Source organism: Polyodon spathula, chromosome 10 (assembly GCF_017654505.1).
Source record: "Polyodon spathula isolate WHYD16114869_AA chromosome 10, ASM1765450v1, whole genome shotgun sequence".
NCBI classification, from domain to species: domain Eukaryota; kingdom Metazoa; phylum Chordata; class Actinopteri; order Acipenseriformes; family Polyodontidae; genus Polyodon; species Polyodon spathula.
The window spans coordinates 27,652,073-27,666,556 of NC_054543.1; the positions used below are offsets into that span (position 1 = coordinate 27,652,073).

Here is a 14,484-nt window from a genome sequence, read left to right on the forward strand (position 1 = left end):
ACACTTATAACTGATAAATGTAGGCAAAAACCCATCCAACAAAAAATGAAAAGAACACTAGAGACTACTACTTATTTTGTTTTCATCTATATCGTATGCCACAGGTGTATTTTACAAGGTATATACAAGAGGTGCATTTTATAAAAGGCTGTACCTCACACCAGGTAAAAGGTTGAACTTGGGTGGTCGGCCTTTACCTTGACATGCTCCTGTAGCTGGGCCTCGTGCTGGCGGGAGAGCTGCTCGTGCTGCCTCTGGAACTCAGCGATGAGAAGCTGCCTCTGGATCTGCTGCTTTTGCTTCAGAGCCAGGAGCTCCTGCTGCAGTTGCTTCTCCCGCAGGTTAGGGTCCGCAGAGGGCAGGGAGAACTGGTGATCCACCCGGAGGTCCATGGGGATTGCAGCTTGGGGGACTTGCAAGGGCAGTGCTGTGCTCACATCAACTGCAGGGGAGAGAAGAGAGGAAAAATGATGACATGTTGAAATAACACATTGTGTCGGCATGAAAAAGTAGGCCATCCTAACATACGAGAGGGGTGTTGCTGCAGAACGAAGGCACAGAGTAGCTCCCACAGAGTAGCTCACACAGTGTAGCTCACACAGGGTAGTGCTGGGTGTGCAACTTGTCATAGACGTCATCATTATATGCTACAGCCCGATCACATAAGGATGATAAATTTAGGTACTAAAACTAAGTTTATTTCAAAGCAATAACGTAACCTTAAAGCTAAGGTTCGTGGGGTATTATGGTCACGTGGTAGGGGTGCTGAGAGTCAGTGAAGCACAACATAAATTACAAGCTGCGCACGCAGCACTACCCTGTGTGAGCTACCCTGCGAGAGCTACGCTGTGTGAGCTACCCTGCAAGAGCTACGCTATGGGAGCCTTCATTCTGCAGCTATATACTCTTGTAACATACAGCAAAAACATGCATAATGAACACTCCTACTGTAACACCCCTGTTTTGAGGATAAGCCCAAAGTTTGCCCTCCTGTTCCTTTCAGAAATACAAACAACTTTATCAATATTATAAAAGCAGTGAAAAACGTAATTGTGCTGAAGGAGCTGTATTGGGTATTGTTTCTTGGGTATTTAGTTTTCTTTTAAAATACAGTACATGCAGGCAAACTCAATATAGGCCATTCTGTAGCTTTTGACAACTGAACCAATTTGGTGTCCACATCATAAAAATATGGCCTGTTATAACTTCCTGTTACAAATGTCCATACAACGAGTGGTGAAGATACTGCCTTCATTATCTCAACCAATCACCATCATTTTCAACTGAAACACCACTTAGTGTTTATTAGTCTCAGGACTGCCTCAGGATTGGTTATTTTACACCAAATTCCTAATACTGTCACCTCCATCTGGAAGCAAAAGTAACACCTTTCAGACCAATCAATTCAATATATTACTATTATCTTCATTAATGTAAAATATTATTAAAATAATACAAAAATAACAGCATTATAAGACTCCACTCCAAGTTTTACTTTGATATGTTTTTTTTTTTTATCCATAATCATCCTAAGCTTCTAAATGTATATTTCAGTTCCTGTTTGGGCCTCACTCTTTCTGTATCTACATGGGAACATCCTGGTAAAAACACATTTCCAGGTACCCAGTACTGCCCTGCTGGCAGACTGCCAACCTGCTGCCCCCAAGGAAGACAATCCATTTTAGGCTGACTGCTCGGCTCAAATCGACCCCCGACCAAGAGTTGAACCTGCCGCCTCAGAGTCCAGTGGGACGTGCCGCATGGGTAACCACAACACCACTCGCTTTAAAATATCTGAAGCAGCTGCAACCCAAAGCTTTTTATTCCAGTATGCCTTTACGAATAGCAAGTCATCTTTTAGAGTAAAACGTTTTTCTTTTTACTCAGCTATTTCAAAGTTCTGGATTAACAGCATTTTATCATCACACATACAGATACAGAGAAGACGACTACCGTAGTAACGTTGGCAGATAAATTGCTGCTGAAAGAGAATACATGAAACTGAAGGATCCAGAAGAGGATTACCTGGCAAAGCAAGGCACACCACTCAGGTTTGGGATATTGCTAATCAATTAGAAACCAAGCGACCAATTCATTTCCACCAAAACTGAACTGCAAACAGAGCACAGACTGAGCGGCCTCAAAAAGTTTAATTTACTCCTCAAAGCCATCAAGCCGCATAAGCAAAAACTAAAACAGAGTGCAGTACAGCGCACACAATGACTGAATGCACCCCTGGTTAGTGGTAATGTGTCCTTTTTTTACACAGCGTGCAAGTGGCAGCTTTGAAAAGGAATGCCAGGAAGTTAAGCGTCCTTCAGTATAAATACATTATAGTACACTACTATACTAAATAACAAATGACAAAGAAATGAATACAATTCAGAAAGGAAAATGTGCTCTTTAGAAATGCAATCATAATAATAACAACATGGGCTATACAGTTCAAAGAAACTTTTACAGTAAAGTAATCCATCGCATATCGACTGCGGTGGGTCTAGAGTAAGGGTGAATATGTAAAAAGTCGGATGAAAGAATCCTGTTTTAAATACCATTATACACAGCTGTAACAATTACAATATTCAAACAATTACTATATTTACACAATTATAGTTTTGAGATTCAGCTTTTATCATGGAGAGTCCCTAAATCCCTTGTTTAGAAAGATACAGGGTATTAATGCTTGTGGCAGAGTAGCTGTCTGCCGTGCATTCGCTGCTGAGTGACAGGCATGGAGGTTGAAGTTGATAGGTGAACAGGATTTATTTTCATAGCAACACACTGAACAGCTCATGTGACCCTACCAGCAATGGCAGCGGATGAAGCACATACAACACAGTGTACGAAAACTTTGGTAGGACCTACAATCTCTGAACTAATCTTCTCTGTTCAATAATAAACTAATGTTGCTGAAGAGGTTGATCACGGTGGATAAACGGTTAGGGCGGACATGTGACGGGTGGATCCTCAATGGATTACTGTAAATGTAATTTGAATCGCCATTGGTACTGTGATACTGTCTCATACAACACAGTACAGTATTTAATTCAGAGAAATTAAATCAACCAATATTGAAATATGTTCCGGTACGTGACAAGCAAGGCCTCTCGTTTTCAAACAAGTTATTTCTCACTAAAGATCTGCAAGTCACTAAAATCAGCATGTTTACTGCATTGTATGTAGCACGACAGACACTCTAATGTGACATTAAATATGCTACAACACCAGTACAATATAAGAACACAACAAAAGCAACAGGCCAGTTGGCTCATTGAGGCTTGTCCAGTTCCCAGTAGCTGACTGACCTCAGAACTCCATCCAGCTAGTCCTTAGGAATCCCAGCGACTAAGCAGCTTCCCATTCCTCCCATCCATTTCTTATCCTCCAATGTGAATCTGCTTCCAGTCTGGTCTCCCCTAATCCATCTTTGTTCAAAACTAAATAGGTTCTGTTCCCTCATACCTTTTAGTACAGGTTTTAGTGTGATTGCTCTTAGCTGGACTCTCTCCAAAGCTGCAATGTCCTTTAAGTAATGCAGGCACCAATTCCATGCGGCCTCACCAGTGGGTTAAGCAAGCTCATCATAACCTCCCTGGATTTATACACTGTTAAGTATACATCATAGCTACACTTAGCTATACACCAAGCCTTTTTAATTGATGTTCACATCCCAAGTTATTTCGACACTTTATGCCATGCTACAGGACAACTGGGACACATCTACTGCGCATTGTATCTAATCTTGTTGTGCTTTATCAACAATGGAACCATAGAGCCACTTAACTACTAGGAGGCAGCATATTAGAAACTACCCATATACAGTTGACTCACGGCTGGTCTAAATTGACAGAAGTCAGGGTCAGTCCATTCAGCATCCACGACAAATAGTAGGCATGCATTTCATTTTCTGCTTTAAGATTACAAGAGTCTCAGTGCACATTAATATCTGAAGAGTCAAGTGAGAAACATACTCATTATTTGGTTTAAAAATGTGTCACTTATGCAGCCTTCTTCTGTGCACAAGTTCATTAAACAGTACAGCATTTCCAAATTAATCCAAAGTACATTCAACTGTTGCCACTACTGTAGAAAGTTCTACACCCTCTCCAAATGCTTTGAAATGGATCCACCTATTTTAGGATTACTGTATAAGGTTCAATGTTGATTCAATAAACAAACAATGAAGACAGAAAAAAGACCACTGAAGCTTGCTGCATTAACCAGTCAACTGCGTAAAACTATAGGAATGTTATATAGACAAATTATATCGCATGGTCCAGAGTAAGTGATTAGAAGACTGTGATGGCAGATCATATTCTAACCAATTCTGGCTTATCGCTCTTAGAGGTTTGATATTTTTTTGTTACTCTGAAGTTGTGGGGGAAATGCGGGAGGGACGGCAAAATACAATTGCATATACAAGTAGACCCAGAATAAAAGGTCAGAAAACGCCTGCGTCAGACTGTGCAACTGCAACCAGAGCACCGCAGTACTGACGTGTTAATTTTTTTTGTGAATGTGAACCCAATTACAAAAGGGCTTGCATAGCAGTATGCAGGATAGAGGAATGCTATGTACATTCATGCATCTTACCATGCTGATACGTCAAGAGTGACTCGCTGCCACTCTGCTCTAGAACAGTCCAAATGCCACAAGTTCAAGCCATACACAGCGATTGCTGCTGACCCAGAGTGAACTGACTGAAACAAAAGACCCTCACAAACATCCTTGTCCAGCTAAAAGGACTGCATTGCAGGACTATTTTACAGCAGAATAGAAAACTGCTTTGATAGGCCCGGTCTTGGGAACTTAAGGCAATCATATTCACGATGCAACTAAGATCACAAAGAGAGTATTGAGGACAGAACTGAAAATGATCTGCCTGGGATGATGCATCCCAAGGCTTTCAGCAAGGGAATTCTTCTCTTCTTCTCTTTTAACCCTAGTAATATCATTAACTTTATAAAAGTATATATATATATATATATATATATATATATATATATATATATATATATACGATATATATATATATATAACTATGCTACAAATATAAAAGCATACATTGATTATGCGGTCATAATATGATCACTAAAATAGAACTTGAAGAAACCTGGAATTGAGAAAACAGGAAATAAGAACAAGGTTGTATTTATCAAGATTACATTTCAAGAACTTTTACTAGTGGCGTCCATGAATATTCCATAATTCATTTACATTTGTATCATTTAAAAATAAACAACTGTTAGTAAACAGACAAACTAGACCATGTCCATGAATATACTGGCTCCATTCCAATACACAAAATTGGTGTTGAATAACACTATGTAACAAAATTTTTGTTCCTGGGTAGTAAGTGTTATTTTCTAATTGCTTATGCCTTAAAAGTATAGAAAATGGCTATTATTCCCCACCAACTTTGCTTTTGTGACCAGGACAGTGATATTTCAAAATATCACTATTTCCAATGGGAAAACGGGCAAATGTGTGTCTTTTCGTTCACATAAAGTCAGAAAAAAACAACATTGAATCCAAATTAACATGTATTTGTATGTATTTACAGTATAATCGTAAATCTCGAAAAACTACTGTTTACTTTGGATTCATATGTTGTTTTTTTCTGACTTTATGTGAACGAAAAGACACATATTTGCCTGTTTTCCCACTGGAAATAGTGATATTTTCTATACTTTTGAGGCATAAGCAATTAGGAAATAACACTTACCACCCAGGAACAAAAAAAATAAATAATAATTGTTACACAGTGTAATCAATTAATTGCAAACATCTGCAACGGGGCAGAGGCTAGGTGTGAACCAGCAACATTTCTAACCTCCAAATATTCAGCAGTGAAGAAAACCAACACCCTCAACCAACCATAGTAAAGAAACTAACTCCACAGCAAAACGAGAATAGCATGAAAAACCATGACAACAACAAACACTGCCCACAACAAAAACAGCAATGTCAGCAACAGACACTGACTCAAAAGACAATGATCACCACAAACAAACATTTTGCGCAAAACATTTAACGATTGTCAAAAATATACAGGTCAAATATAAATGTCAGTTTTAGCACTCAGTGCAGGCTAGTTTATTTCATATTCAGTAGGTACTTCTTCACAGTCTTTTCTATATAAAATGAAATGCTGTCTTCTACACAAATACATGTTTCAACACTTTATAAAATGTGACGGAGGGATCTTATGATGCCTTTTCTGATTGGTTACAAACATTCCTTATATGACAAAGTTGAAACGTTTAAAGTTTTATGAAATTACAGTAAATGGAAACTAACAGCCCTTGTTTAAACTACCTCCTATCGAACAGACTACTGTGCCAGCTCTAGAAGTGCTGTAAGCACATTGAAAGGATCTTCAGGTGATGTTTTAAGTGACATACGTTGCATATTAGTAATGCACTATCAAAGCGATTGCTGCAAGTCGAAAGATTCACAGATATTTTGTGAGCTATTAATTGTCTTAAGATTGAACAAACTAGTGTTGCACAGATTTAGTCCATATCCAGATAAACAAAAGGAATCTCACTGTAAAACACAATCTACCTGTTTTATACCTTGAATGCTGGTTATCACAAATCACAAAAATCTACACCTGGCATACATATATATGAGATGACTGGTGATAAAAGTATGACAAGCATATGGTTGGGCTGGTTTATTTACTGTACATCTGTGATTGAACCTGTGACACATTTACAACTGTGCGGTACGTCACAATATAAACTGTCAACTTTTTATCTTTTCACAAATCCTCTCAGAATCCTAACAGAATGAACGTTTGGTCACTCAGTAGCAGTTTCAAAATGTGCTGTAAATAACACTTCTTGCAAATATTATATTATTTCTAGAATAGGATTTTAAAATCCACTTCCGAATGTGTACATTAACAGGAAAATACTAGTAAACTATTCCCAAATGTCATCTAGGAAGCATGTCATACTTAGTGGCTTTCATGGTGGGTTATACTTATGTTACTGCTCCAAATCCGTCAATGGCCAGCCACTACTACTTTACAAACTGTATCAGCAAAGACGGGTTTATCATTATAAATGCTTTATACAGCATACCATAAAACATGTGTAGTAAAACATAGTGAGTGAAAGAACAGATATATTGTGGCATTCACAGGCAAGCATGTGCAGCAATGTGCAGTATGAAAAAGTATCTTAAAAACCATGGTAACGCACATTAAATATATTGTACCAGACTGGGAAAATGCTAAATTAAGCTTGCTTATTGTATTTATTATTTCTTTTTTTTTCATCAAGTGACTTGGGAATAATTCCTCACTGAGAGCAAGGTCTCATTTCTAGTGAGTTCCCAGGGAAGAGACAGCAAACAACGTACAACAGAAAAACACAAAAGTAGACACTTACTGTAAGTGATACATTAGCAGCAAAATTTATGTTAACCTGACATTCAAAGCAAGCTTTATTTACAACATATTTTGAAACTATCTATGCAGCTAGTTACTAAAACTCCATTCTTTTAGGACAGTGAAATGGTTTGTGAAAGGATAAAAGCACACATACAAGGACCAACAAAAAACTTAAACGTTCACCTGTCCGCATCTTTAGTCCTGTTTACAGTCCTCTCCAGAAGAACACTACAATGTGTTGACTCTAGACAAATGGCTAGCCACGCTATCTTAAAACCACTTTCTGTGACAAACTAGGAGGACAGTGGGAAGCCTCGGGGCCCTTTCTCTTGTCTGTGGGGCTCTGTTTCGAGCAGGGGTTCAGGAAGGGCCGTTGCATGATCGATTGAAGAAAGATATAGAGACAACGTCTGACACAGGAGATTTTCTGAACAGAACTGTAACTCTATATTCCCAACGGAGTTGTGAAAGAACAGTGCATGTCTGAAAGAAATAGGCTGCTGCTGTTATCAGAGAGAAGTCTCCCTCTGGATCGATGCATTTGAGCTTAATAGCGTTTTGCTTCATCGGACAGCTCGACCACGCCTCTGGATACTTCAGGTCACAGCCAATCAGATTAGCCCCTCTTTTGACCATTATGTCACTCCCCTGACAAATCTTGTTCATTATCGTAAGATGATGCTTTCTTTGTTTGTTTTTTCCACCATAAACCCATCACAGCTACTAGAGCACACATGTTCATCACAGAGACTGCTCAAACACATTTCCAGGGGACTTGAAAATATTGACTACTATATTAGGCCAATGTGGGATCTTTTGACTTTCCTGTACTGAAACGCATTGTATCTACTGTAAGCTATAGTTGGAACTGATATGACTGTGTGCAGTTATCATAAAATGCTGGGCTTTCTACCGTCTTTGACCTCTCATTGTTCTACAATAATCTGCATTAAACACCACTCTATCATATATTCCACTGAGACAGTTCTGTCTCAGTAGTATTGTATGTATTGATAACCAGTAATTGTCGTATATTATCTCACCATACACTAAAATTGAAATGCTTGTACTGTAGCCTCTTTGGAACCAATCTAGATTAAAATCAAGTCCATCGCTACAGAAACTACAGATGAAGCAAGATACAGGTGGAGTTTTAAGGAAAAAATCTTAAACACATTTTCCAAATAGTATGATTGTGAAGTTGAAGCTGTTGGTCCCTATTCAAAAAGCTCAGACTCATTTAAAGAATGTTTTTTCATCTGAGCTGCCTGGCTGCCACACCCACCACTACTTTCAAGACACTGGCCTTACTGCCTCTAGCCTCTGGCCTCCCGTTTAATGTTACATCAAAAGATAAGGACACTGTTAATGATTTTAAGAAATCCACAGCGTTGTCCCTGTAGCTACATTGTATTGAATGAGCAAAACAGAAAGACTAGCTGTTCTTTTAATAGGACCGAGGACAGAGGTCATGGTTGCAGAAACGAAATAGATGGTGGAAGCTTGGGTAGAGGATGGATTTTCAGTCTAATCATGTTTTTGTGACCAGTCACAACTGTTAATGGACTAATCAACTGAAAGAATCCTTACTTGTTTTTTTTTTTGTTTTGGTACGAAGTATTAAACTAGGAATGCACTTGAACATTCTTTCAAAATTCTAATACCTGATATAATTTAAAATTGGTAGAAAAAAACAGAATTAGCACTGTGTAACAGTACAGAAATCTCTCAGGAGTAAAATTAACCTGGTACCCCATCAAATTCGGTTGTTCAGTGCTGTATAACGTGCTTTATTTATTGAAGCTGTCAAAGGAATATCCTACATTTCAAGCAATGTATGTTCGAATATTCAAATATCGGTTCCAGTGCTTTATAATTAGTGTGGCGTTGCGAGTCTTGCGAAGGTCTCGTGATTCAAGAAGAGTGATGTATCTGGAGCAAAGCTTACAGCAGCCACCTTTAGTAGGCCTCAAGCAAGTCTTGTGTAACCGGTTGCGTTTCAAAGTTTGGAGCGAGTCATAACTTGTAATCATGTATAAAACTAACTGCTGTCACATCCCTAATAATAAAACAGTGTTCTTTTTCCAGTTTGGTAGATTAACTGCAAAGACTGCTAGCAAGTACTGTATGTTTCTTGTTTTTGTTGTTACTATGCAGTCTGTTAAACCCTATTGTATGTTTTATAATATATTTCATGCCGGCATCTAGTGCTTTCTGAGTAATAATGGTATTCTTTTATTGTTGAATGTGAGTTTATGTTTAAAGTTTTTATTTATTTATTTAAATTATGGGTGTAACTCTGACTTATGTTTGAGTAAATACTGTACCACTGGGGGATGTTAATAAATCTGTCAGTAGAGTGGAAAGGCTGAAATATGGATAAATACAGATGAAAATATATGTAGTTACATTTTGAACTGAACACGATTGTGGGAAACTGGAGTGTTAATCTGTCAGACGAGTGTAATATCCTTACTAGAGCGCTTTTATACAAAAAATAAATAAATAAATAAATAAATAAATAAATCCACTGCATGAAAAACACTTAATGCCCATACAAAGTTTATTCAAATTTGGACAAAGCAGTTCTGAAGATAGCCTTCATTAGTCCAAATAAGCAAAAACCAGAACTCATGACCTGAATTCTTCTATACACAAAAAAATGTCCAAACAAAGCTAGAAATGTAAGCCTGATACACATGCATGCATGCGGGCCTCCTGTATATGTAATGGGTCTACATCTGTAGACTGTATTAGCAAGTCAAGGCAATGCCACCAGACCATTGATGATGCACATAGTTTATAAATTATATAAAGACAGCCAGAGGGCAATGATGCAAAAGAAAAACTAAAATCAAAAGTGAAACGCACCCTATGCTTCACTGTCACAGTATTAAAAAGTAATACCAAGGAATATGATTTTCTGTGAAATGTAAGAAAAACATGACCCCATTTCCTGTAGAACAGAAATGTTTTCATTGTTTCATGAAGACAGTCTCTGGAAATCCCTTGAAGTTAAATACAAGTTACAACACCAGGAAAATAGTAGCTTTAAATAGCAAGCATTTGGAGGTCCAGGTGAGGCTTTTAAAAGTGTTTTCAAACATAGATATGCCTATTGTAAATGTCCTCTCTCACAAGACATAATTTGGCAAAAACCTACTTATTACTGTGACTGTTCTGAAAATAATTATTTCACTTCACTTATATCCCCATACTGAACCCTTTATTAATTAGGGAGTGTCTACTTGGTAATCCATGAAAACTATTCTTGTATTTATGTTACCGTACAAGGATAGATGCAAAATTGCACATTTTTGTGTTGCTCATTAAATTTGAATATAAATGGCATCTCTGTTGTTTTGTGGAAAGCTGTTGTAAATCAGTTGCAAGTCAACTTCTGTCACTGAGGGAAAACCAGCAGATCTAACCCAAAAATCACGGATGTTTCACAAAGAATAATGGTCTCAAATGTGATGCTTCTGCTGGGCCACCCTGATTGAAATAATTGAGGAATGGTCATGTGTCATTCCAGAACAATGTACACACCTTGCAGACTTAACAAGTTGCTATTTCATCAGTCCATGCTAGCCCAACACCCTACTGATGGTGCATTTTCAGGTTGACCTATTAAATTAAATAAGTTAAAACCAATGCTTTAAAATCTACCGCAGCTGTGTCCAATCCTGGTCCTGGAGGGCCATTCCACTCCAGGTTTAACAGGTACAATGGGATGTTTAACTGCTTCAGGGTCAGGATGGAGGTTTAATTGGTTCAATTTAACAATTTAGAACATCTGTGGAACAAAGACAAGGACTGGAAGGGCCAACTGATCTATTTTATTACCCTTTTAGCTGCATTACTGACCCTCTCCTTAAAGATGCAAGCTCTTCATATATGTTTTGTCGTTTGGGTTATAAAAAAAAAAATAGTTATCTTACCCATAGATGTCGCATCTTTACAGTCCACTTTTGACATTCAATTCATGGATATGTATTTCATATCACATAAAAAGGTACCACATCTGGGATCTGGGGAAATCTGGCACAAATGAACCCCTACTTATCAGTATAACCTAATTTTTTGTGTTGCACTAAAGATTTCTATGAGTAAAAAGGGCGAGGGTGCTCATGTATCTATTAAAAACTTTCCAATTATGGTTTTTCTGACTGCCTCTCACACTCTAGGTTCATCATTTACCCAAATGAAAGCAGTACCCTAAGGAAGCAGGAATTATATGGTATTTGCTGATGCACAGAGAATAGGAGAGAAGCATTGGGCCAAGGGGTACCTTACCAGGTTGACCAGTGTGTCCTCGACTCACCAGCGACCCATGTGATCTGGCCTGGCATATGCAGGCTTGCCCAGAGATGCGTTGTCCTACGATGCTGTAGCTCTGGGTTTGGCTGCAATAGCGGGTCTGCAGATTGAAAAAAAACGGTCGGCTGACGGCTCATGCTTCGGAGGACAGCATGTGTTCATCTTCGCCGCTCCCGAGTCAGAGCAGGGGTGGTAGGTCGTAATGGGGGGATGGGGGGAATGGAGCGATATTTATTTAAGTGATTATATTGATTGCTATTTTGTTGCTTAACTGGCAGCCCTAATACATATATAATGAATATTCAATGAATATGAATATTTGAATTCCAATACTTACAGATATATTAAAAGAAAAAAAAAAACAAAGTTCAATAACAGTTTCAATGTTACTGTTGTGAATAAAATGTTAACACCAGTCTGGTCTTGTAAAGCACACAGTGCAGTACTTCGTCACCATACACCCTCTCTTCATGTGTAATAGAGGGTCAGGTTTCACCTATAGGGAGCAGAAGCTCCAGTTAAGGGTGACCTACTGGACCCCTTTGTTTGTCTGTTTGGTGAGTCACTCAACACTTTGCTTACTCGCCCTGCTATTTTTGTGTGCTTTGTAGTATACTTAATTCAATGCTTACATCCTTTTTTTTTTTTTTTACCGGAATACACGCACAGCATAATATTATTGTGTTTCTCTCAGCCAAAATAGAGGAGACTGTAACTATACACTATACAACAGTACAGTATTTATATTTAAAAAGTGACCCAGCTGTCATTTTGGTTGCCTATAAAGAAAAATGCCCACTGGTAAATTAAGGGGTTACTAGCTGCATTGATTATTTTAGGCATCATGGATGAACAATACAAAAAGTAGTCCATATGGCTAACTGGTAAATGTGAAGAGGCTGTCGCTCTGGCATGTCTGCAAACTCTGTGAAAGGCAATAACTCACAAAAGAAGCCGGCCTCAGGCAGTCAGAGCGCTTTCTCTGTGAGAACTGCTCATCAGGAATGTCACACAGGCAGCATTTCTCATATGAGAAGAGAGCTTGGTGTGAATGCACAGCATTCTTGCTATTGTCTGCAACACAGGGAATGTCAAAACTCAACAAAGGGGGACAGATCAAAGACTCCTTTTTGTTTCTTCTGTTTGTCTGAGCAGAGCGGCTGCTGAAGTACCTGTCTGAGATGCCCGCTCAAATCTAACTGGCAGCAGCCAATTGAACTGGAGACAGGCAGAAGGTTAAGCATGGTCCAGTGAGGTGCAACTCAGTAGCGTAATTAACCCCTGAAGGACCAATACATGGCAAGTATAACATGACTCTCCCACTGTAAGAGTTGAGGTCCTTTTATAGGCTGCTACTGTATGAAGTTGTTCTGGGGCGGTGCTGGTAGGGGGTTCGAAGCTTACTGTATAATAATACAGGTGCATGAGCTTCTTTCCTATATGCAAGATTAAGCAACACTCCACTCCACAGAGAGGCTTGGGCCTGGTTTGACCTCTCTCTTGCTCACCAGTTGTTAGTTTCTTGTTTTTATTTACTCTAATATCAGTTATCTTTGGGACACCCAACACTAAAGCTTGTTTGTGTGCTGGCCTGGTTTAGCTCCCACATTCTACTCTGGAAGTGGTTGAATTTCAGCTTACTGTCAGCTTCTTTACCAGAATTAATCAATTTATTTTACTGTATTAATGTTTTCCTTTGTAAAGCGCCTTAAGATGTTTCATGTATGAAAGGCGCTACATACTGTATGACTAAGTTGTACTGTATAAAGCTTGAGAAATGCACATACTTACGTGTGGGACTAGCCTTACAAAGTTTATCTCAGAATTCTGGTCTGTATTTTTGCACTTTTCCCATGCTTTTCCCATGTTATACTATGCATTAACCATAGTTTACCCTAGTTTGTCATGTTTTTTAATATACTTTACCATACCTCTCTGTGCTTTATAATGCTTACCTATGTTTTACTGTGCTTTCACTTTGCTTTATCACACTTTCTATTATTTTACTATGGGACACTTACAAAGGTATTGCAGTGAAAACGTAATATAGAAAGTTATGCATTATTATGCACAATGTTGTGTAGCAATGCAAATAAACATCTTAGCCATGTCAGAGCAATACAATGCTTACTCCAACATACAGTAGATGCATGATCGAGTACATTAAACCAAAAGAGTACACTTGAAGTGTAAAGATAAGTGCAAGCTCAAACAATTATACAGTATCTGCCCTGAACAATGCTTTATTTATTTTACAAAACAGAATGGTGACGACAAGCCAAAAAACTTGCTCCTTAAGGTATTAACCAAAAAACGATTGATCCCAAATCACAACGTAAAAATCAATTTTATTTCAAAAGTTCTGAATAGGTATTTAAGCATGTGTGCTACTGTAGTATGACCATGAAAGATATGAAATGTTAATCAATAATAAAGCACTATTTATCAATATGCCACAGTGAAATAAGTGCTCCATTTACATTATATAATTCAACACATTTTACAGTACGCTAAGTAGTACTGTATTATGCAATTCCACCCACTAATTATCATTCTCTCTCCCCTCTTAGATATAAAAGCATTTAAATATGCACACACGTCTCTGTGTATAGCAGGACTGTAGCATGACAAACACCACTGTAAAAAGATACCCATATATTGTATCTTAAAACTTCAAAGAAATGAAAAACAAATGCCAAAAAAAAAAAAAAAAAAAAAAAAAAAACATAAAAAGCAGACCAACTCAAAACCCAGGCATTCGT

At 38.1% G+C, this 14,484-nt stretch overlaps 1 protein-coding gene across 4 annotated transcripts in view; it reads right to left on the minus strand.

The window, feature by feature from the left end:
- The window catches only part of LOC121322045 (histone deacetylase 4-like), a 282,533-nt gene that overhangs the window by 85,498 nt on the left and 182,551 nt on the right, over nt 1-14,484 (minus strand). For all 4 annotated transcript variants that reach the window (XM_041261508.1, XM_041261507.1, XM_041261509.1 and 1 more), the window contains one exon: nt 198-442. In XM_041261508.1, the coding sequence (XP_041117442.1) occupies nt 198-442 (245 nt within the window). The remainder of the gene's footprint in view (nt 1-197; nt 443-14,484) is intronic.